Source organism: Orcinus orca, chromosome 1 (assembly GCF_937001465.1).
Source record: "Orcinus orca chromosome 1, mOrcOrc1.1, whole genome shotgun sequence".
Classification (NCBI taxonomy): Eukaryota; Metazoa; Chordata; class Mammalia; order Artiodactyla; family Delphinidae; genus Orcinus; species Orcinus orca.
In genome coordinates, this window is record NC_064559.1 from 9,954,153 (window position 1) to 9,978,746 (window position 24,594).

Consider the following 24,594-nt stretch of genomic DNA (forward strand, 5'->3'; position numbering starts at 1 on the left):
AGTACTTAGAATTGAGGATATATATTTTGTGCTATGATTGTATGTAGTTTTCTGCAGCTTGCTTTTTTCATTTAACAGTGTTCCCTTTATGTGTTTCATTTATACCACAGACTGAATATGACACATTATTTACCTGTTCCCTTACTGATGAACTTTTAATTTGGTTACAGTAACAAGAAAAGAGCGCTGCAGAATATCCCTATATCCACCTCCTTTTGTGTATTTGGGAGTGCTTATCAAGGGTAGATGATGAGAATTGGAATTATTGGACCATAGGGCATCTACTTATAATTTTGGAATATATTGCCAAATTTCCTTCCAAGATAACTGTAACAGTTTATACTTTCAACATTAGTGTATGAGAATGGGTACCTGTTTGTCCTGTTCTTACCAACTCTTGATGTTACTTAACTTTTTTAAACCTATCTGATGGCATTTTTTTACCTATCTGATGGCAGAAAGCATCTTAGTATCTAATGGTTTCACTGTCCATTTCCTTGACTAGTGAAATTGAGTATCTTGGCATGCTTATTGGCAACTTCTGGTTTTTTCTTCTCCTCTGAGTTTCCTGTTCATATCCTTTTAAACCATATTCTTCTCTCATCATCAGTGATTTTCTTTTGGTGACCTCTGTGTACATGGATAAAATTTGTAGGCAAAATATACTACTTTCTACCTCCTGTTTTGTTTGTTTTGAAATTTGGTAATCTCTTATTATCATTAGAATCAACCAGTAATTAATCCTACCATTTATCAAAGAAGTAGAACTATTCTATAAGGACTTCCCATTTACCCAGTTTCATACTACTTTGGAATGTTGGTGGTGGTAGTTAAGTCTCTACAGGTCAAATTGGCTTCTCTCATAATAGCCCATTGGAAATCTGCCAGAGCCAGCCATAATATGAAGGAAGTAAAAGTATCTAACAGTTATTACCATTAATACTATCCTGTTACCTCTGAAGTATCAGGGGACTTTTCACTTTATTGGTAAACAGACTAAGAGGTTAAATGGTCCTACAGCTAGGAAGTGTCTGAGATGAGATCTAAACCTAGGCTGTCTGATTCCAAAGACCCTTCTACCACATCATAGTGCCTCAGTGGGATGGAGACTTTTTGAATATAGCCTTTCAAAGTATATGTAATTGTCTCTTATGTTAAAAGTGCTTGATATAAAATTATTTTTTAAACTAAGAAATGATTGCTGAACATTTTTAACATTTGTAAAATATGTCAAGTGGTACACTAGTATGTGTGTCCCTACTGTAGCTTGACAGATTGGTTTCTCTTTAGTAGCGGCTTTTTTTTTTTTTAATTTAAATGTAGTTGATTTACTCTTTGTAGTAGTTTTAACATAAATATCAGTACTTAAGCTTTATTTTTAAAAAATTAATTCAGCATCAAGTGTTTCTATCTTGGCTTTGACTATTAAAATTTAGTACTTGAAATTAAAATCTCCCTATAGTGGGGTTTATATATATCACAGGCAATTTGTGATATACCTTACAGCAAAATTTCAACATATAATCCTGAAAATTATGTATTTTGCCAGTGCTAATTGTTTTCTTTGTATTTATTTTTCTTAAAGAAAAAGATGGCAAAGCATTTCATCCAACTTATGAAGAAAAGCTGAAGCTTGTGGCACTGCCTAAGCAGGTTCTTATGGGTCCATATAATCCAGACACTTGTCCTGAGGTTGGATTCTTTGATGTGTTGGGCAATGACAGGAGGTAACGGTGTTTTATTGTATAATGAAGTTAATGAGAGTAATGTTGAAAAGGGTACAAAGTAAATTGATTAAGATGTATATAACTGGCTCGTTAGCTTTAGAATAAGAACTAAACAAACATTTTTGCTTGCAGCTTTTGGAGTCTTCAGACGTTTATCTGTTTTTGGCTCGGAGATGTTTATGGCTAAATATTGTGGAAGAAGTTTACTCATCTGTTTATGAACATACGACAAGTACAGCTTCATTTGATTCTTCCTAAATGATATTTAAAAAGCCATTTACAATGTAGTAACTGATTCCCTTATTGGGACATACAGAGTTGTGACAAGAAAGAATATATTAAGCATTTTATTCAGTTAAGGCTAAACTATGATATAAGAAAAGTAAAACTTTGATACCTTTTACTGGTATGGAAATTGTCAGCAGTGCAGTTAAATTGTGGTTTACAACAGTAAGTTTGGTTTGTATGTGGCATATCTAATTTAGTAAATCACTATATGCTTGTTGAAGTTTTGAACCTTTTGTTTATAGTAGAATCATTCTTCATTTTAGTTATAATTGAGACTTGTTCATATTTAGGTTTAAATTAAATCAAATTCTCATTCTATTAAGAAGAGGAAGTAACTTTTCTTGTTATTCTTCACAGGAGAGAATGGGCAGCCCTGGGAAACATGTCTAAAGAGGATGCCATGGTAGAGTTTGTCAAGCTCCTGAATAGGTGTTGCCATCTCTTTTCAACGTATGTTGCATCCCACAAAATAGAGAAGGAAGAGCAAGAAAAAAAAAGGTGAAGTTTGAAGGCACAGAATACTTTATCCTTGAGCAGCCTACTGCATAGTATACTGATGCTTTTGCTTTATGGAATGTTTTAAATCAGGTGTCTTAGTTCCATTGGATCCCCACTTCTTATGGCAATTGCTCAAACTTTCTGATGTGAGCAGGTGTTTTTATTATGAGTTTTGAGGGGAGAGGGTTGGCTACTTCCGTCTGGCTATACCTTTAAAAGTAACCACCCATCCATCATGGCAGCATTCCTTTTGTGTTGCTACACTAGGTTTCTGGGCAAGCACAGTAAGCTCAGCCACTCCCTTCCTCCTTACCCTCTGGTCTGATACACCCTTTGCTGCTGCCTCCCTTGGGTTTCTAGAATATTCATACTCCGTATCATGGTTATCAGCTGTGCTACATGGTAGACCTTATATAGGCATTTCATATGGGCTCTGGCTTCCAGATGGCTTATTATTTCCAGAGGTTGCATGGGGAGCTGCTGAATGTGCTGTTTGTATGTTTATGGGATTCTCTGTCATGATTGTGAACTCAACAGAATTATAGTTAGCCCTTTATTTATTTATTTATTTTAATACGTATTTATTTGTTTATTTGGTTGCACCAGGTCTTAGTTGCAGCAGGCAGGCTCCTTAGGTGTGGCATGCAAACTCTTGGTTGTGGCATGCATGTGGGATCTAGTTCCCTGACCAGGGATCAAACGCGGGCCCCCTGCATTGGGAGCATGGAGTCTTAGCCACTGTGTCACCAGGGAAGTCCCCCAGCACTTTATTTATCTAGAGGTTATATTTTCAAGAACTTTGACAGTCCAAAATTTCTAGGTAATGAAAATAATGCTGTAACACCAATTTTCCCTCAGATTATATTATACTTACTTTAGAAACAGTTGGTTCTCTGGTTTCCCACCTTAACCTGGATTGGAAATAACATTAGAAGAGAAAATAGCCTAACAGTGAGGGAGGAGACAGAAACCATGAAAAATAGATGCAAGAATGATAAAACTGTGGCAGTCAGGGCTAATGTGAAAGTAAACTCTCTATCACTGTATTATGACGTGTACAGTTTTTATGCTTGCAGTTATAACTCCTGAGTTACCAAGAGACAGAGTATTGGGTGTAATTTATTTCTCTTTAAGCGAATAGAAAATACCTTAATACATTTCCAGAAGATACTTATCCAAAGGAAGATAGTTTTTAGCCAGAGAAAAAGTTTGATTCCTATGAGAATGGAATGAGGTTCCTTTACTGGAATTGATTTATGTGCTGCAGTCCATTGTGTAGTGATATTGGATCACTGAGGTGTAGCTGTGTCTTTGGAAGTAGTATATATTGCTTTTTAAGGTCTTTTTTAAAAAATATATTTATTTATTTATTTGGCTGCCCTGGGTCTTAGTTGCAGCATGTGGGCTCTTTTAGTTGCAGCATGCAGGATCTAGTTCCCTGACCAGGAATTGAACCCGGGCCCCCTGCATTGGCACCACAGAGTCTTAACCACTGCACCGCCAGTGAAGTCCCTTAAGTTCTTTTTTAATGATAAATTGAATACTTAAGTTACTACTCAACATGTAAAACTGTATTTTTCCTTTTAAAAATATACCTTTGTCATGAGATGAGGTCCATGTAGAATTCTTTTAAAGCATTTAAGACTAGACTTCTGCTTTCCTGAAGCTTAAGCTCTGGTTTATGGAACATCTTGCCCTGTGTACTATCTGTGACATATAAAAAGTAGGTCATGTTATTGCTGTAGTTTGAGACTTGGTTGTGGCTCTGGTGTGTTAATCACTTATAGAAGTTTGGGGAGAAAAGGGGTAACGCACACACTTCTCATGGAGGGCCATGAAATGGTGTCTCCTCTGAGACCCCTCAGAAGTCTTCTCTTTCATCCCATCTTCAACCTCCCTGCACTCCTCACAACTCTCAGCCTATATGGCCTCCATTCCTAGCGCAACAGAGTCTGCTCTCCCTCGGGAGAGGGGCTGTGGTGGTGAGCAAGAGCTGGGTAAGGGCTGCACCTAGATCCCCAACTGTTCTTTTCTTTTTTTAAATTAAAAGCTTTAATTTTTTTTTTTAAATTTCAGAAATTATACATGAATATAAGTAATATAAATGATTTTCCATTTATGGCAGTATATGAAGCACAAACTGAAAACCTTCCTTCCCACCTTACTTTTAGTCTCACTCTCCTCTCCGTAGATAATAGCGGACAGATTTAAGGTATATTTTTCCAGGCCTTCTTCTATTTATTTACCTGCTTTTTCCATTAAACATATATATTAAATGTCTTTACATATTGGGCCATGTAGTCCTATTCTTTTTTTATGGCTACATGGCATTTCAGGGTGGATTATTCATTTCTCTACACATTTATTGTGTGCTTATTCTTTCCCACACTGTGGTAAGCCCTGAGGATATAGCAGTGTGAGATGGGCAGTCTCTGCCCTTATGGAGCATGTACTTAATGAGTAAGGCAGATGTATTGCTAACTTTATCACACAAATTTAATTTCAACCACAGCAGGTAGTATGAAGGAAAAACTTGTGGTGCTGTGAGCATATCTTAGAAGGGAGGTTTCAGGGTATCGTAATGTTTTAAGTGGTACCTTACTGATGGACTCCTTTTTCTGTTGCTGTGAAGCAGTCATTGTTTTTGCTGTGATCTGTATATTTTGAGATTGACTCCATATGATAAATTTCTCCTCATGAAGTATATGTATTTCAAATTGTGATAAAATTATCACATGATTCTCTAAAAAGCTTGTGTCAGTCTTCACTGGGAAAGAGTCTTAAATTATTTTTAAACGGAATTCTTTGTTTAGGGTTCATTCCCTCTGTCCTTTACCTTGTAGGAAGGAGGAGGAAGAGCGAAGGCGGCGTGAAGAGGAAGAAAGAGAACGTCTGCAAAAGGAGGAAGAGAAACGTAGGCAAGAAGAGGAAGAAAGGCTTAGACGGGAGGAAGAAGAGAGGAGGCGGATAGAAGAAGAGAGGCTTCGGCTGGAGCAGCAAAAGTAGGCGTGCTGTGTGGCTTGTGTTTCACAGCGAGCAATGGATTGCCACACTGTTGTGCTTGACCGTTTACCATTGTGTGCCTTGGAATAATTCTCTGATTTGTTTGACTGGGAAGTCGACCAGCATTAGCTGCTTGCCATTTGTACCAATGATGTATTACCAAGGAAGGCCTCATCTTAAGCATCATTTGGTTGCGAATGAAGAATGTATTAGAAGGATTTGGAATTTGCTCCCAGAACCCAGGCACTAGAATAGGAGCTGAGGTTGCTTGCTTGCTCTCTGTCTTTGGGTCCACACAGTCTCTTGTCTTTGCTTCTCTCAGCTATGTCTCTGTTTCATTCTTCCTGTTCTCTGCAAATTGTCACTCTGCTTTGTCATATGCAAGGCTGTCCTAGCCAAGATTTATGTGGTCTTTGTTTTCATGCATCTGACAGAGACTGGCTGGCATATGAGAGACCCAGTTACAAATTCCCAGGCCAAAGGATCTAGTTGATTCAGCCTGTGTGGGGTGTCTGTTCCTAGTCTCCTAGTACAGAACTTGGGAGCTGAAGCCATTTCTTATTCAGTAAGGGCTGTGAAAGCAGCTGTCTCAGAAGGGATTGTTTCTTCCAGAGGGAGCTGTGGGAATAAGGAGAAAGGGATTAACGCCCATAAAACACTGGGAAGAAGGCCTAGCATTCTAGATGTGGCATGGAGTATAGATTAAATCAGAGGACATGCGGGTCCATTGTTTTCTCCCCATTATTTCTGAGTAGTTCCTCAGAAAAGCTTCAAACTGACCCAGGACCTCAGTCTGCCTTGGAGAGAGACTATGACTGCTACTCTTTTTGAGGGGAGAGGGGTGCCCTAGATGGACCCAGTGTCATGTTCTATTCAGGAGTTTGTGAGATTCTGCTTTGTTATTATCTGTTAAGAGATGGCTTTGAGGTGTTTATGTTTGGTCACATGACTGAGTTAAGCATGTGGTTCCTCTGGAAAAAAAAAAAAAGAAGAGTAATAGTTTACAGAAATCAGTATCTCTAAACCAAGTGTGCCCAGTTATTATCTTCAGTATTCCTCTTTAAGGCAGGCTTTACATGAAATGCCAAGGGCACTCAGATTTTCACTGGCTTTCTTTATACTTGCCAGAGCCATCTGTAACATCTTTTAGCTATTCTGCCTTTTCATGTATTTAGGTAGAGAAACCATGGCCAACAGTTAAATATCTCATCGCTGCCATAGATGACAACCCATCCTTTTACAACATCATGTTTAAAGAGTATAGGCTGGAGCCAGACTTCCTAGACTTGAATCCTGGCTCTGGCATCTACTAGCAGTGTAATCTTGGGCAGGTTACTGAACTCCTCCATTTCCTGCTTTGTGAAACCCTACCTCAGAGGGTGGTTGTGAGAACTAAGTGGGTTAGTACATGGAAGTGCTCTGAACACTGCATGGCACATAGTAAGGGCACAATAAATGTTAGCAGTTATGATGGTGATGATGATGGTGGTGATGATGATATGCTTATTATTCTCCCTCTTCATCCCAAATTTTCCTTGAAAAACCTATGTGAAAGATTAGGGGCCAAGTTCATTTTCTTATTCTTTCTCTGGACCTAGGACACATGTTGATTGGTATACATTACTACCTTAGTCATTTTTAAGAGTTATGCATTATAAAAATCAATAACAAGGACATTTTATTTTGTCATGAACAATCAATCTCCTGTAGTCAGACTAGTGTATATTTTTTAATGTTTTTAGGCAGCAGATAATGGCAGCTTTAAACTCGCAGACTGCCGTGCAGTTCCAGCAGTATGCAGCCCAACAGTATCCAGGGAACTACGAACAGCAGCAAATTCTCATCCGCCAGTTGCAGGAGCAACACTATCAGCAATATATGCAGCAGTTGTATCAAGTCCAGCTTGCACAGCAACAGGTACGATAGATAACCCCTGAATTCAGCCATAGACAGGGTTTTTAGTTTCATTGGAACGCAAGTTCTTTTTTAACAGTTGCTGATGAATTTTGCATTAGTTAGCCTCTCAGGTATAACGTAACTTTTAGATGACCTTTATTAAGGGAGATTTTAACATTGCACTGGCAATTATGAAAAGAAGCATATGATATTGAAACAATAAATGAAGTGGCCACTATTATATTGTCATAAATGTATTTGGGATTTGTATGGACCTAGTATTATTCCAGTGAGTTTGACGTAGATTCTAATAGTGGTCCTGGAACCATGAGGACTTGGGTGATTAGTGCCCCCACAGGCTTTGCTTCCACATAGGAATATGCGGTTTAGGGGAAGGACATGCGACTGGAGGTCACACACCACTTGGATTCTGTCCTGGCTTCGCCATTATGTTGTTTGATCTCAGACAAGTTACCTATTGCTCTGATTTTTCCGCCTTTTCTCCCAGTCAGTAAGAATGGGCTATAAAATCCTGGTACTTGTCTTGTTAACCTCACAGGACTATCAGAGGAATAAAATGAGAAAATAGTTACTCTCTGAAAGTATTTGGTACATAGGGAAGATAACTGATTTTACATTCATTTTTTTACATCTTGCAGAGGCATAAAATGCCTCCTTAAAGTTAACATAGCTAAGTTTACGTATTTAATTAATTTTCACTTATAAAGCAGTTACTACCTGTCCAAATACCTGAGTGAAGTAAAGTGTTGCAGGGAATTGCCTGGCGGTCCAGTGGTTAGGACTCGGCACTTTCACTGCCAGGGACCCAGGTTCAATCTCTGGTCGGGGAACAAAGATCCCGCAAGCCACATGGCATGGCCAAAATAAAACAAAACAAAACAAAACAAAACAAAAAAAAACAAACTATGTTTCTCTGTAAATTTAATAAAATGTTTTTTTTAAAAAAAAAAGAAGTGTTGCATTATAGTTGCTCCATATTTCTTGTTAGGTGAAGTAATCTTTGTTGTTTTGCCAAACTCTTTAAATTCCTTGAAAATTAATATCCTCACCTAAAATACGTTTTCCCCTGAGTCTTTAGCATTTAGTGAGCAGCTAAAAGGCACTGCAGGTTTTGTATAATCCATGAGAAGAGGAAAAGGATGTCAAACTAGAGTTACAAGATAAGTGGTATTTTGGAGGGATTTCTTTTCTGTCCTCTAAAGCCTACTTTAGCATGTCATTCCCTGTTTCCTGCTTCTTTGATGGACATTGAGATAATTTTTTAATAGGCTAGCTCATTACACATTGTCCTGCTTATAGGTTGCTATCACTTAGTCATAGCAAAGTCAGTCATATAGGGGAAAACCAAAAATCTTCGAAACAGAATTGGAAAGCCATAGTTTAGATTGCAGTGAACAAACTCAGGTTTATCAAATTGATTGGTTGTCTCTGGAAAGAGAGAAGGAGAGGGACTGGGGAAGGAGCAAGGGGAACTTCAGTCCCATAAAGTATTAATTTTTATATAAATACTGAGCAAAATAACAAAATGGGAACACTTGTTAATTTGGGGGTGTGGTTACATGGGTGTTTGTTACATTGTTCCTGTGCCTTTCTGTTCTTTTAAAAACTTCCTGGAGTATAGAAGAGAGATTATGTAAATACATGATTACAGTCTATTTTATGTAATAGATGTATATTCATAGGCAGTGGGATCCCGGGGTAGGGAGTTGTTCATTCTGCTAGAGAGTTTCAAGAAAGGCTTGAAATGGAGAGGGACCATTTGAGCTGACCAATTGATCATCAACAGAAATGCTTTTTTTGCTTTCCTGTCATGCAGTGAATGTTCTGAGTGTGCTGACTTGTTTTGGTTATATGCCCTTTTTCTTGAAGCTGGTACTCTTTTAGAAAACTGATGTGGAAATTACTGAGAATCTAGGCCTTGGAAGAAGGTATTTTAAACTCTTAAGTGTTTTGCCAACCTGCACTAGCAGCAGAGAGAGGCGTTGCTGTTTAAATAACTGGTTTGTAAATGATATGTTAAATGAAATGTATATACAGATATGCCAAAATATATCATTATCCCTAAACCATGAAATTATATTATAAAGGCTTTTTTTCCCTATGTTTTCTTTCTTGTTTTTTTAACTGTTGTAAATGTATGCTTACTTATTATAACTTAGTGTTTTAGTTTAAAAAGTTACTGAAATGCCCCAACACTCAACAGTAGATTGGATAAATAAATTTTGTATTTTCACAGTGGCATATCCTGTCACATGCAAACAAACAAAATAGTTATAATTACTTGTGATGAACCTCACAAACAAATGTTGAGTAAAAGAAGCCAGACACAAAAAAGAGCATATATTGTACAATTTCATGTATGTAAAGTTCAAAAACAAGGCAAAGCCAAATCTGTAATATTACAAGTTAGAATAGTTGTTACCCTTGGGGGACTTTCTGGAAAGGGGTACCAGGAAGGGTTCTGACATGCAGATAATATCTTTTTTTTTTTAATTTAATTTATTTTTTGGCTGAGTTTGGTCTTTGTTGCTGTGCGTGGGCTTTCTCTAGTTGCGGCGAGCGGGGGCTACTCTTCTTTGTGGTGCGCGGGCTTCTCATTGCCGTGGCTTCTCTTGTTGCAGAGCATGGGCTCTAGGTGCGCAGGCTTCAGTAGTTGCAGCAGGCAGGCTCAGTAGTTGTGGTTCGCGGGCTTAATTGCTCCGCGGCATGTGGGAACTTCTTGGACCAGGGATCGAACCCATGTCCCCTGCATTGGCAGGCGAATTCTTAACCACTGCGCCACCAGGGAAGACCCACAGGTAATGTCTTGATCTGGGCGTTGGTTACATGTGTATGTTTGGCTAATGAAAATTGATCAAGCTGTACATCTATGATTTGTATACTTTTCTATATGTACATTATAATTCACAGTTCCCCCAAAAGTTACTCAAGTAATACTTAGGCATTTCTAGTAGTATTAATATTTATTCATCTTGATAGGAGAGGAATGTCCTAAAGTAGTTGTCCTTGAGATTTAAGATGTTTTTATTCTCCATTTTGACTCAGAGGACATTTTGATTTCATGTTTATGAATATACATATTTTAATCATAATTATGTAAACAGTGATGATTTTCATTAAGAAAGTCTTTTGACCTCAGACTCCATTTTATAAGCCTGTTTAATTTTTAGGTCAATATTTTTTACATGATTAACAGTTTGTAGTTTAATCGTGATAAGAATTTTTCTGTATATGGTTTACAGTGAAGATTTAATTTATTGATTACTTTTGTCCATATTTGATTTGTTGGTTACTTTGGGGGCCCTTATCAGGTTTCACCAGTTATAGCTTCTGCCTTTATGAATTTTCTTCTGTGACCATTTATTTCTACCAAGTTTAATTTTTCTGATTCAAATTTTATGTATCTGAATTTTATCAAGATTTTCTTTTATCAATTTTAAGAACAGATGTTACTGTGTTCAGTTTTTACCTATAATAATTTTATTTTGGGTTGATTATTTCTACCTACTTTAATTTTTCCTGGTTAGTTTTTCTAGTGATCCTCAGGTCACAAAAATGTGATCCTCAGTTACAGTTTTTTTGTCCATGTTAATATTTTGACATTTTTAGCTATCAGTTTGATATTGTGATACTAATATTCATTATAGATAGGGTAAAAACTGATAAAGTTTATGAGTAATTTCTTGGAGCTACTTGATGGGGCAAAAACATAGGGTCAAAATGCATTTCAGGGCAAATGTCCGGTTTATTAGCCTGCCTGGTCAGTGTATCTTCACTTTTTCTTGACTTATAGGCAGCATTACAGAAACAACAGGAAGTAGCAGTAGCTGGGGCTTCTTTGCCTACATCATCAAAAGTGAATACAACTACGCCAAGTGATATGATGTCAGTGAATGGACAGGCCAAAACCCACACTGACAACTCTGAAAAAGAGCTTGAACCAGAAGCTGCAGAAGAAGCCCTGGAGAATGGACCAAAAGGTATGGTTTGGCATATGTGCTCTTCCATCCACATGCTGTAATTCAGACTTCATGAAAAGCAAAAGTCAGGAAGTCAGGTTAATTAGCTTTTGAGAGCAATTACATATTTGTGAGAATTGAATGCTTTTTCACTCTTTAGTCTGAATCTGGTGCTTCTGGTGACTCTTTGAATAGTTTAGAAGAGCAAATCAGATGTCCTTTGGACACTTTGGGTTGTCTTGTTGTATATATTGGTTATCTGTCGCTGTGTGACACACTGTACCTGAATTTAGCAGCTTAAAATAATAAACATTTATTATCTCTCATGGTTTCTGTGGGTCAGAAATTTGAAAGCTGCTTAGCTGAGTGGTGGTGGCTCTGGTCTCTCATGAGGTTGTAGTCAAGATGTCGGCTGGGACTGCAGTCACGTGAAGGCTTGACTGGGACTAGAGGCTCTGCTTCCAAAGTGGTTCCCTCCCATGACTGGCAAGTTCGTGCTGGCCGTTGGCAGGAGGGCCTCAATTCCTTGCCCCATGAAGCCTCTCCAAATGGCTGCTTGAGTGATCTCAACACAGTGGCTGGCTTCCCCCAGAGCACATGATGCAAAGGAAAACAAGGCAAAAGCGTCAGTGTCTTTTATGCCCTAGCTTTGGAAGTAATACATCCGTACTTCTGCCATATTCTGTTGGTCCTGATGCATTTTGGGTGGTAACCTTACAAGTACATGAATACCCACAGGAGAGGATCACTGGGGGCCATCTTGTAGATTGGCTACCATATATTTACAATATATTTTTGAGACAAAAGTACCATGTTACCAATAAGAATTTAGGTTTTCAAAGGTCTGCTTACCTTTTCATGGACAGCTCATTCATTCATTCAGCAATTGGTTGAAGATTTTCTGACTGTTGGGCTACAGTGGTGAAACAAAATTACACACATAAAATGAGCATTGTGGCTATGGTAGGTACTGTGCTGGAGAGAAAGGTCTATTAGGATGTGAGAGCACATAATATGGGGGATATGACCTAGTTAGAGAGGGGGGAAGGGACACTTGAGCTGAGAGATCTGAAGCAAGAGTAAGAGTTCACTAAGTAAAGAGGAAGAAGAGAACATTTCAGTGACGGTGATCAGAGATGGTGGTGTGGTTCATAAGAAAGTTGATTTCAGAGTTCTTCCTTGTTCTTTTTAGAACAAGTAACAGAAAATAGTTTCAGAAAAGACCTTGAAATACCTTGGTTCACACAGCCCCCCCTTTTTTTTCCTATTAAGAGTTCACCAGTATTTTCAAATGAATCTTTAGTCAAAGGCTCTGTGAATAACTCTGGAAAACCTGTTGAGTACACGTAGATACTGCTCAGTAACAAGACTTCACCCATTTTTACTCAGTCGCTAGCGGTTCCATTCCTATCCAAGTTTTTCTCTTTCTTTGAGTTCTTTTAGAATAGCCCCTCCCCTAGAACTTTGGTTTACTCTGAGGTCAAGACTTTTTTCTGACAGAGAGACTGAAGTCAAAGCCCAGCTTTCTTTGTTCACATCCAAAAATGAATTTATTTCAAGTCCAGATCTCTCTTCTTTGTTAGCATGTTTCCCTATCTCCAGCTAGGAAGTTTCCAAGGTCATTCTTCATGGTCATGCCCTTATGCAATTAGAGTGTTGGGAAAAATCCTCCTTAAGACTATGGATTGCATTTATTACTGAAAGTGGTATGATGACCTCTAAATACCTGTGGCATTGTTAAATGTAGTAATTTGCGGGGAGACTTCCATGGGGAGGCTTTTAAAGTCCTCAGTCTAAGGTAGACCAGATTGCACTTGGTGCCCTCATGTGTCTGAGCAGGTCATCCTGTGCAGATGTTGCTGCCTACTGGTGAAGGCTCATCCTCTTTAGCCTTTGTAATTCCTGTTGCCTTTAGAATCTCTTCCAGTAATAGCAGCTCCATCCATGTGGACACGACCCCAGATCAAAGACTTTAAAGAGAAGATTCGGCAGGATGCGGATTCTGTGATTACAGTGGGCCGAGGAGAAGTAGTCACTGTTCGAGTACCCACCCATGAAGAAGGATCATACCTGTTTTGGGAATTTGCTACAGACAATTATGACATTGGGTTTGGGGTGTATTTTGAATGGACAGACTCTCCAAACACTGCTGTCAGCGTGCATGTCAGTGAGTCCAGCGATGACGACGAGGAGGAAGAAGGTAGAGCCATTGGTCCATATTTAGTAGCTGGGTTGTGTGTCGGCAAAAATGCTAGCAGTTCAGATGTCAGCCAGCCATATGCTTCCTAACTAACACTTCCTGGATGGGAATCAGTCGCTTCGTTAGTGGGACATTGGGCTGAAAAGATTGTGAGAGAAACTAGCCTCTTAAGGGACTGGGGCCTGAACGTGAACTTTTTTCAACACCAGGAAGGTCTGTTTGACAGTTTATTTTACCGCTTTCTGAATGCTGTTTTACTTCCAGCCTTGTGTGTTGAAAAGCCAAATGTGCAAGGCCATTTTGAAAAATTTTAGAAGAGCAAGCAAGAAATTCTGCCAACTCTGGAATTTATTTAAATTTATATTTCTGATATCAGCTTTTTAGGTTGTTTTTCTAAGATTATTTTCTCTAACTAGAAAATAGAGTGTTTCCAATGACCGTCTAAACTATCTTGGTCTAGGAAGTGGGTTGTGAAATGTATTGCTTACTAATTGAGAAGATGGTCTCTTCAGTTTTGTTATCCAGAAAGGTTAGAACGCAGGGCTTTTGTACACACCTAGTAAGCACTTAGGTATTTGTTAACTTGACTGAGAGTAATATGGAAAGAGTGCCCTGACTGGGAGAATGGAAAAGCACCTTCAGTTCTGGCCCTAACTAACCTTTCAGGTGACTTGTAAACAAACTGCTTATTCTTGAAGAGTGTTGGTAATCACAGAGACTCCATTGGGATATGTTTAAAGAGGTAGTTGTTGGAAGGTGCATGGAGGGGGGCTAAAAGTTCAATCAGCTTTTGATATACAAGTTCAGTTACATCACCAAGACAGTCTAGGCCCTTTAAGGTCGTGTATGGCAACACACACACATGGGCCAGTGTCATTTAGGAGCTACTTTGTCTTACATGGCATTTTGTTTTCAGCAAATCTTTATTTCTAAGTACCACCAGCAAGGTAAAGCATTGCCCATAAATACTACTAACGGAACCAGAAAGAAAAAAAATGTAAGAATGAGGAAAAAAAAAAAGAAAAGGTGAGAGAGAGACCTGAGATTGCAGGGCAGGTGCCACTACCATTGTCTTAAGTGCCCCTCAGCAACATCAGGACCAGTAACTAAGCCATTTACTAGCCTTTCTGATGCACATGGGGACTCATTAAAATCAGATGGTTTGCAAATGTTTGGGAAGGGAAGTTTGGTGTTTTTTCTTTTTAAATTTAATTTTATTTATTTTTTATACAGCAGGCTCTTATTATCTATTTTATACATATTAGTGTATACCTGTCAAGGGAAGGGAAGTTTTTGTTGCATGTGCAAATTACTGTACTTTGTGAATAGTAAGAAGAATTCTCTGTTAAGAAATGGGTTGAGGTAATATATTTCTCCTGGCTTGTAAGCCAGGTAGCTTTTAAAGATTACTTCCTAGTCTGAGCCCTCAGCTGATTATCATTTTGGGGTTATTGCTGTTGGGAAGAGCACTGGTAAAAATGCCTGGGGTCCAGTGCCTGACTAGAGGTAAGACATCCTTGACCTTTGCTCTAATGTATGATAGCCCTCAAATGGAAAATGGCATTACCTATCCTTGTGCTGTTCCTAATCATAAAATGATTTGCAACTAAAACTAACCCATTAAAACCTCTACATTAACAGTGAGGGGAGTTCCCTGGTGGCCTAGTGGTTAGGATTCCGGGCTTTTACTACCATGGCCCGGGTTTTCAGTTCCTGGTCAGAGAACTGAGATCCTGCAAGCTGTGTGGTGTGGCCAAAAAAAACAAAAAAAAAAACAAAAAAAAAGTGCAACACTGAGGATTTATTGCTCCCCAGGATTGTTTCCTAAGAGTGAGCCTGTCTCCTTTTTGAAGATTTATCTCACAAATGGCTTTTAGCCATATGCCTCCTTATGGAGGCTACTGTGCCACCATGTCTTATCCACATTGTATATTTTATTTTATGGGGGGTCCTTTTAGCTTGGTTTAAGATGGAAGAGGAGTCCAGTTTTTTTGTTTGTTGCTTTAGTTTTTCTCCATTAGGTCTTGAAAGGTAGAAAGATGGAGGAGTTTGTTTTCTCTGAAGAAAACATAATGGTAATCCATCATCCTGCTGTAGTTCTCCACTTGATTGTTTCCAGGGCTCAAGTCTTTGCTTAGATTGATGAAAGATGCATTGTTCGTCTATCCCAGTAACCTTTAGTTTTATAGATTTTGAACAAAATTTGGATCTTGAATTAGTGGGGCCTGATAATCTGTTTCATGGATATTCTTATGGGCAATAGTGTATAATTTGAATGGCTTGTATTTCACATTTGCAAATGGAGGACATTTAATTTTCAAGTAGTATTGCTGTGATAAAGCAAATCTGACTTGGGCCCGTTTATAAGTGTCATCTACTTTTTTTGTTGTTGTTGTTGCGGTACATGGGCCTCTCACTGCTGTGGCCTCTCCCGTTGCCGAGCTCTGGACGCGCAGGCTCAGCAGCCATGGCTCACGGGCCCAGCCGCTCCGCGGCATGTGGGATCTTCCCGGACCAGGGCACGAACCCGTGTCCCCTGCATCGGCAGGCGGACTCTCAACCACTGCACCACCAGGGAAGCCCTCATCTACTTTTTTAAAATAAACTTTTCATTTTAGAATAGGTTCAAATTTACAGAAGTATTGGAAAGATAATACAAAGAGTTCCTATATACCCGACAACCCAGTTTCCCCTATTATTAACACCTTGCATTGTACTGTGGTATGTTCATCATAGCTCATGGACCAATATTGATACATTATTAACTAAAGTCCATATTTATTCACATTTCCTTAATTTTTCCTAATGTTCCAGGATCCCATCCAGGATGCCACATTACAGTCACCACGTCTCCTTAAGCTCCTCTAGACTGTGAGAGTTTCTTAGACCTTCCTGGTTTAAATTCCTAATAGTGGCCCATTGACAGGCGTCACATAATTGACTCATGTCTCTGTAATTCATTCTGTCATGTTGTAAACCTGAAAATCTTTTAAAATCTATGCTGAGTATTCCCTTGATCTATTTTCCTTGAGGCTGTTTATATTTAATATGTTAAACTGAGACTTTTAAACTGGTTCATAGTTCTCATTCCTATAGGTTTCTACAGGTTTTTTTTTTTTTCCTAACCTCATATCGTTACAGTTCAGAAAACTATTAACTGGGGCAAACCTAGAATCAGAGCTTATTTTTTGCCACTGAGATCATCCCTGGGTTTCACAGGCCTAGTGAAAATAATTGAATTTTCAGAGTGTCTGTGAATGTCTGCCTCTCTAGTGTGGCTTTCTCATTTTACTCTTTATATTTCAGATAAATAGAAAATAATAGTTCTCATAAGCTCCCTTCCCACCTTCCTAAAACAAGAGAGGACTTTCATATTGTTGAGAAGAGGAGGATTGGAGTAACATTTTCCGTGGTCTCACTCAGATCAGTGAGATTCCACCTGTTGGGAGATTTAGGAATTGAGTGGATGTGGATGGGAAAAAGTGGGGCTCAGAAATAGGAGCAATGGTCTGAGTACAGAGAGGGAGAGAGGATGCTGACTGCTGCCACCACCAGATGTTTGCCACTGGGCTTCCAGGGCCCAGACAGTGCTTGGTACACATAGCAGCTGCTCAGGTATAGAAGGAATCAACACATGTTTGCCTGCAGAAAGTTGTAGCATGGATTGAGAGAATTCCTAATGAGCAGTTTCTCAAAGAAAGGATGGAGTTTAAGATGCTTGAGGCAAATGTGGTTTTCCTGGATCTGTTCACAGTGACATGTCTCTATTCTTTCTCACAGAAAACATCAGTTCTGAAGAGAAAGCCAAAAAGAATGCCAACAAGCCTCTACTGGACGAGATTGTGCCTGTGTACCGACGGGACTGTCATGAAGAGGTGTATGCTGGCAGCCACCAATACCCAGGGAGAGGAGTCTACCTCCTCAAGTTTGACAACTCCTACTCTTTGTGGAGGTCAAAATCGGTCTACTACAGAGTCTATTATACTAGATAAAGATGTTACAGAGTCTGGAGTCTAGGGTTGGGCAGAAGATGGCATTTAATTTGGAAATATCTTTTGACTTTTGTGGAGCATTGCAGTCTGTGTTTACCCTATTGATTTTGGTCTGATGGTTTGTGACTCTTCTTGGGAATCAGGATTTCCTTGAAACTCTTGAGCATTAGTACTTTGGGGTTAAAGGGACTCCTCAGACTCATCCAGCCCTTTGGTGCTGACCAGCAGAGTCACAAGTGGATACTGACGTTACATGAGCTACATGTTAAATTTTTAAAGTCTCCGAAATAAAATAGCTCAGCATTGACCCCACCTGGCTGATGGTTAGTGCATTGCTGCCTGCTCTGTGTTTTATGAGAGCACTTAGTTCCTTTACAGTGCCCTCTGAGTTGAAATCCTTTGTTGATAGTCTACATGAGGTACATCTGACTTTGATCGAAGGTCACCATTTTTAAAACTTAAAAACTTAAGACCTCACGGATTATAATAGAAAAAGAAATTGCCTCAACTTGATCTTGTTCCGAATGACCCAGATTGTTTTTGCTTTGGGTGCAGCTATTTAGTTCGGAGTTATGTTACAGATAATTATTTTCTGAATAATCTTAATATAGAATGTTCAAACCTGATTGATAATTGAAGTATCAAGATGCATAGAACACTTCAAACATCCATCTTAGCAAGCCTCCACAAACTCTTGGCCCTTTTCTCTTAATCTGGTATTCATAACTACCAGTAGCAATGCAAAGGTAATTCATTTTTGCCTTGATTTGGCTTTATAGAGCATCTCAAATTGAAACTGTTTTCTACACAAGCATCTAGTTAGGGATTTTGTAAACTTAAAATGACACCTACTGAATTGAAATATATAAAATCATTTAAATATAACTCAGTGTATGGGGAATAACATTGCACTAATATGGAAATCACTGCCAGAGACAGTCCGTTTTCTTTTGATTTGATACTACTTAGGCATACACCCTACATGATTCCAGTTGGGAATTACGAGAAAGAGTTGGAAATGCGTATGCCTGTACTTAAATTTTTTTATAGCTTTAATCTGTATTATGTCTTCATTGATGGAAAGAGGTACATCTTTGTTTTCCTTACTGAAAACAAATATGGATTAATTGCCTCAAATTTGTATGAGTGATTGACTCGTCTGGAGATTCTTGTTTTCAGAAGGGAGGGTGGTATAGATAGAAAAATCACAAAGATGGCAATATACACATAATGCTGTTATTATATGTTATTACTGAAATACTTAGATTTTTAAAATTTCAAATCACAAATCACTTCTTGTCGGAGGGTTTCCATTGATTAGCTGCAGTGTATACAATTCACTACATATGGGGCTGTTTGTTTTTTGTGTGCTGCATTTCTTTCTGTTTTTCAATACCTGGTTTTGTACATATCTAACTCTGTTCTCTTTTGGTTGTTCAGAAACTGGATTATTTTCTCCTAAGCGATGCTTAATGTGTGTTTTTTAATTTTGATTTCAGTAGTCCCAGCTTATGGATGTCCGTACTGTTACACCAGAAGGTTTGTCAAGCTGTCCATCAGCTCTCATGTGTACATGGTGTAGAAACCTTGGGGTTAGGCACTTCCTGGCTTTTTTTTTAATGAGAAAACACTGTATTTAAAATGTAAAATAAACTTTTAAAAAGCAGGCACTAATATATATTTCTTCCAGCCTTTGATTACAGATTTTTCCTTGCACATGTTAAGATGAATTATCCTCCAAAAATATTGTTCTTGGGAGCAGTGTATGTTACTTGACATAGCGGCAATTCCTGTCACATGTTCATGTCAGAACATTTTTGGTTTTAAACTTTTTTATTGCCTTTGGCTGTTGGTTAGTATATTACAAGTGCGATTTCAAAAAGATCTTGAAAATAATATATTTAATCAATTAAAATGTTTATCTGTATCTTGTTGATGTTTCATTAATATAGTTACTCTTTGAAGCATTAGTTCTGTATTTCGTCATTTGGGTAGGACAAGAAATGTTTTAAATGATCTTTTCTGTTTTAGAAAGTTAAACAACAACAAACTTTCTGGCTAATTATTTCGTTTCTGCTGTGAATTACCCTAGTTTGTTCAAATAGGTTAACAGTTTTTCAGACTTCTTGATGGAAGGGAAAGCGCTGACTTTTCTTATTGACAGTGACATTATAAAAGTATTTCCCCTTCCAAACCATTTGTGTACCATGTTCCTTGAAGACGGAATATGCTTCTTTAAAATATCTCCTGAGGTGTGGCGCCTGGGAAGCAGCAATGAGAGGCATGCCCCAGTCAGTGTGACGTGGAGTGCCACAAACCATTCTAAAAATGACCCCACTGAAATGCACGGTCACTTGGACATCAATTTTTTTTTCTCCTTTGGAAATTTGGAGAGGCTAGATGAAGTTACCATCTTTTTTTCTTCCTTTCTGTATAGTTTGTTGCTACCATGAAGGCAGATCATGGAACAGTTAAGGAGAGTTGTTGATGTGTGAGCACATCTTAGAAACCATGCTACTGAGTCTTGACCATCTGCTTTATGGAAGAGAAGAAACAATTAGTTCAAAATAGCAAATGATTGCTAATAATTCCTTGGGACTTAGAGTGCAGTAGTCTATAGCCAAAGCCATCTTTGTTTGTGTCCCCAGCTTCTTCTCAGTTCAGCACTTCTGTCAGCAACCTAAAAATGTATGCATGTATTCTTGGGGTAGCACAAATCCTAATTTCATTTCCATTCACTAACTTTTCAAAATGTGTATGAATAAATATTGGACTTTAATCTCCATACATTTGCCCAGGGTTCTTCAACTTTCTTATTGAAAGTTTTTTAAGACCAAGTTGATTATTGTCCTTTCAACACCCTTATTTTGAGTTTATTGCATTTTTTCAGTTGCTTATTATATTGCTTGATTTGTTTTGTAATTAGAGATGTAAGCACTAGCTCTGTGTTTATTAGTTGACAGGTCACTTGTAAGTTGCAAATTGATTAGGGTACTTAATTTAGTACAGAAAACTAAGTGGCTGACTTTTTCAGAACTGACATTGGCATTTGGACTCAGGCAGTCCAAACATGGGGTAAACGTGTAAACTGAGCAGTTAACTCATCTGTGTTGAAAGCTTGTGTGTGGTTGCTTAGTTCAACCCTATGGTGAACTGGTGATTTGCAGGTCTGTTTCTGAAAAGAGCAAGTACAAATTTGATTACAAATGCCGATTTTTTTTTAACCTTTCTTTATTGGCATATCTGTACAATTATAACAATTTTTACCCTTTTCTAAGGTCATTAATTTAAATATATCCAGTATGAAGGTAACATAACTTTGGGAGGGCATGGCAAAATGCAGAAATACAAACATGTTTTTCAAAAGGCCTGCATTTTGCACTTAAAATTTCAGGTTGCGTTTTGGAGAACATTTCCTGTTAGTAGGTATGGGTCTACTGTGTTCTTTCAATCTGCTCTATGTTCTTCTGTGGAGTGGCTCTTTGGCCGTTTTTGTTAATGAACATTTTTGGTTACTTCTGGTTTTTTTCTTATAAATGGTGTTCCAGTGAACACTCTTTTATATGTCTCTGCATATGTGCATGACTTTTTCAAGAGTAATACCAAGTAGTGGAATAGTGGAATTGCTGGATAAGTTCTGTGCTTTTTTTTTTTTTGGCCGCATCACATGGCATGTGGGATCTCAGTTCCCCGATTGAACCTGCACCCCCTGTATTGGAAGCACGGAGTTTTAACCACTGGACTGCCAGGGAAGTCCAGTTCTGTGCACTTTTAATTTTAATTGTCCTCCAAAGTGGCTGAACTAATTTTCCCTCTAATACACTATGGTGGGTAGCGTCTGAGAATACTGTTTTTTTCTCTTTTAACACTTGATATTATCAGACTTAAGTTTTGGTTAATCTGATGGGTGAAAAATGGAGTTTCATTTTGTGTGTTTCCCTGATAACCAGTAAGATTAAGCATCCATTTTTATTGTTAATATGTATTTCTTCTCCTATAAATTGCCTGTTTATGTCCTTTACCTATTTTCAGTTGGGTAATTTTATATTGATTTATTAACATTTAAAAAAATAGTTCGTATACTTAGCATACATTATATGTAAGTATTTTCTCCCAGTTTATTGCTAGTCTGTTAATTTTGTTTATGGTGTTTTTGGTGTGTGTATATGTCTGTTTGGTCATAGAAATTATAACCTGTGTTGTCAATTTTATTCAGTTTTTTCCTTTATGGCTTTTGCTTATTTCCATATATATATGAGTTTGTCTGTGAACTTTGTTCCATTTATCTGTTTGACCATGTATGTGCTAATACTACGCTTTGAATACCTGTAGGTTTAAAATATATTTTGATACAAGGTGAATCTCCTCTGTTCTTTTGATACTTTTTCTGGGCTATTTTTGTACCTTTCTTCCATATGAATTTAATCATTAGGGTGTCATATTGATATTTCATGAAAAATCTTGTTGGGATTTACAATACTGTGTTGAATTTCTAGATTAACTGGTAGAGCTTCAGCCACTGATTTTTAGTGTAGTTTAGATTGCCTTTCTAAAGAAAGGTGGATAGTTCTTTGTTCTTAAATGGTAATTTCAGTAGAAGAAATGGAAAATACACCCCTTAAGTGGTCTTTCCTGCCATAATTAATTAGAATACTGGCTAATCTGGGACAACAGAGACTCAAAAATAAAGTAGTTCAGATAAGATAGTTGCTGTCTCATACAGGCCGAAGGAGGCAAGTGTTGCAGGGCAGCTGGGCTGCAGTATTTGATGAAGTGATTGAGAGCCCCAGATTCCTAAACTGTTACTGCTCCACCATCCTGGGGGACATTGTTTCTGTGTGCATGGTTAGACTCAGGCTTGCTGGGATTACATTCCCGATTCAGCTAGGGTGGGGGGAGGGGATCATGACTAGTTTTAAAGAGAAAACCCCTATTTCTTTTCATTTTCCATTAACAAGTACTTAAGTTACACGGCCGTCTCTAGCTGGGCAGTCTTGTGCACAGCCAAAACTTGGAACTTGGAGAGGGGTGAGTGTGTTTATTATGAAAAGGAATGGATTCTAGTGGACAGTGAGCAGACTTGGATTTATCAAGTGAGTTTTTTTTTAACAGTATTTTATTTTTTTAAATTAATTTTATTTTTGGCTACATTGGGTCTTTGTTGCTGCATGCAGGCTTTCTCTAGTTGCGCAAGCAGGGGCTACTCTTCATTGCAGTGCGCGGGCTTCTCACTGCAGTGGCTTCTCTCGTTGCGGAGCACGGGCTCTAGGTGCAAGGGCTTCAGTAGTTGTGTTGTGCGGGCTCAGTAGTTGTGGCGCACGGGCTTAGTTGCTCTGCAGCATGTGGGATCTTCCTGGAGCAGGGATCGAACCCGTGTCCCCTGCGTTGGCAGGTGGATTCTTAACCAGTGTGCCACCAGGGAAATCCCCAAGTGAGTTTTGAAGTACTGATTTTAAAAAAAAATCATTGATTTTTTTTCCATTATAAAAGCCATACCCATTTACTATAGAAGATTTAGACAGTATACATAGGTGAAAAGAATAAAATTATAAACCTACCACTAGGAGATAATAGTTATCATTTGGAAATTTTCCTTCTGATCTTTTTTTCTAATTTTCAATTACGATATAATTCTAGTGTACATTAAAGTATAGAGCATAACATGACTACTCATGTACCCAGCACCCCCTTTGGTCATATTTGCCATTTTGCCTTATTTGCTTCAGATCTTGTCTAATTAAATAAAGCATTAATGAAAGAGTTTGAGCCTTGTGTACCTTTCCCTGATTACCAATCCTCTTTCTTCCTCCCAAAGATAATCATTATTCTGATTTTTATGTTTATCATTCCATATGCCTTTTTTTTTTTAAATAAATTTATTTATTTATTTTTGGCTGCATTGGGTCTTCGTTGCTGTGCACGGGCTTTCTCTAGTTGGTGGCGAGCAGGGGCTGCTCTTCGTTGTGGCGCACAGGCTTCTCATTGTGGTGGCTTCTCTTGTTGTGGAGCACGGTCTCTAGGCATGCGGGTTTCAGTAGTTGTGGCACGCGAGCTCAGTATTTGTGGCTTGCAGGCTCTAGAGCACAGGCTCAGTAGTTGTCAGGCACGGGCTTAGTTGCTCCGCGGCATGTGAGATCTTCCCAGACCAGGGCTTGAACCTGTGTCCCCTGCATTGGCAGGCCACTGTGCCACGAGGGAAATTCCCTGTATGCCTTTTATAATAATGTATGTTGCCAGAAAAGTTTGATTGCCAGAATAGTACGGTTTTACAGAATGCTTTTGAATTTTATATAAATTTTGATATCATTTGATTATTTTTTCTAATCTGCATTGTTTTTAGTGATTACCTTCATATAGCTCTATGCTTAGAGTAATCCATCATGTGGATACTATATAACGCCATGTAGTCATTCTCCTGCTGTCGGATGTTTAGGGTTTTTTCAGGTTTCCACTATTATAAATATTCTTGTACATGTCTACTTATGCTCATGTGCAAGAGTTTCTCTAGTGTACATATCAGGAAATAGAATTAAGTCATAAGCTACATGGATCTTCAACTATTCTGGATAACGCAGAATTACTCTTCAAATGATTGTGCCAATTTAAACTCCCAAAAGCAATATACAAGGGTGCCTGTGTTCCACATCTTTACTGACAGTTGTCAGATTTTGTACTTACCAATTGGATGGATATGAAACGAATCTCATGTGTGGTTTAATTGCACGTCCTTAATAACCAGTGAGGATAAGCATTTCTTCATGTTACTGGCCTTTTGTGAAGTCCATATTTATATCCTTTATCCATTCTCTTGTGTTTTTTCTTGATTTTGAGAGTACTTTAAATATTCTGGATCCTACAGTTTATTTTTGGTCATGTGCATCACAAGTAACTGGTGTCACACTTCAGGTTGTCTTTTTACTTTATTTATAATGTCTTTTACTATTTAGAAGTTTTTACTTTAAATTTATTAAACTTTCATGGTTTGTGTTTTCCATATCTACTTTAAGAAG

The 24,594-nt window shown here is 38.2% G+C and overlaps 1 protein-coding gene and 1 pseudogene across 1 annotated transcript in view; both read left to right on the top strand.

Annotated features, from left to right (window-relative positions):
* The window catches only part of ACBD3 (acyl-CoA binding domain containing 3), a 34,224-nt gene extending 14,713 nt beyond the window's left edge, over nt 1-19,511 (top strand). Inside the window, exons 2-8 of the mRNA XM_004270980.3 lie at nt 1,586-1,727; nt 2,373-2,513; nt 5,357-5,515; nt 7,259-7,433; nt 11,227-11,413; nt 13,308-13,592; nt 17,373-19,511. Of these exons, the coding sequence (XP_004271028.1) occupies nt 1,586-1,727; nt 2,373-2,513; nt 5,357-5,515; nt 7,259-7,433; nt 11,227-11,413; nt 13,308-13,592; nt 17,373-17,584 (1,301 nt within the window). The 3' untranslated portion in view covers nt 17,585-19,511. The remainder of the gene's footprint in view (nt 1-1,585; nt 1,728-2,372; nt 2,514-5,356; nt 5,516-7,258; nt 7,434-11,226; nt 11,414-13,307; nt 13,593-17,372) is intronic.
* Nucleotides 17,623-21,945, top strand: LOC125960807 (uncharacterized; annotated as a pseudogene).
* The last annotated feature ends 2,649 nt before the right edge of the window (nt 21,946-24,594 follow it).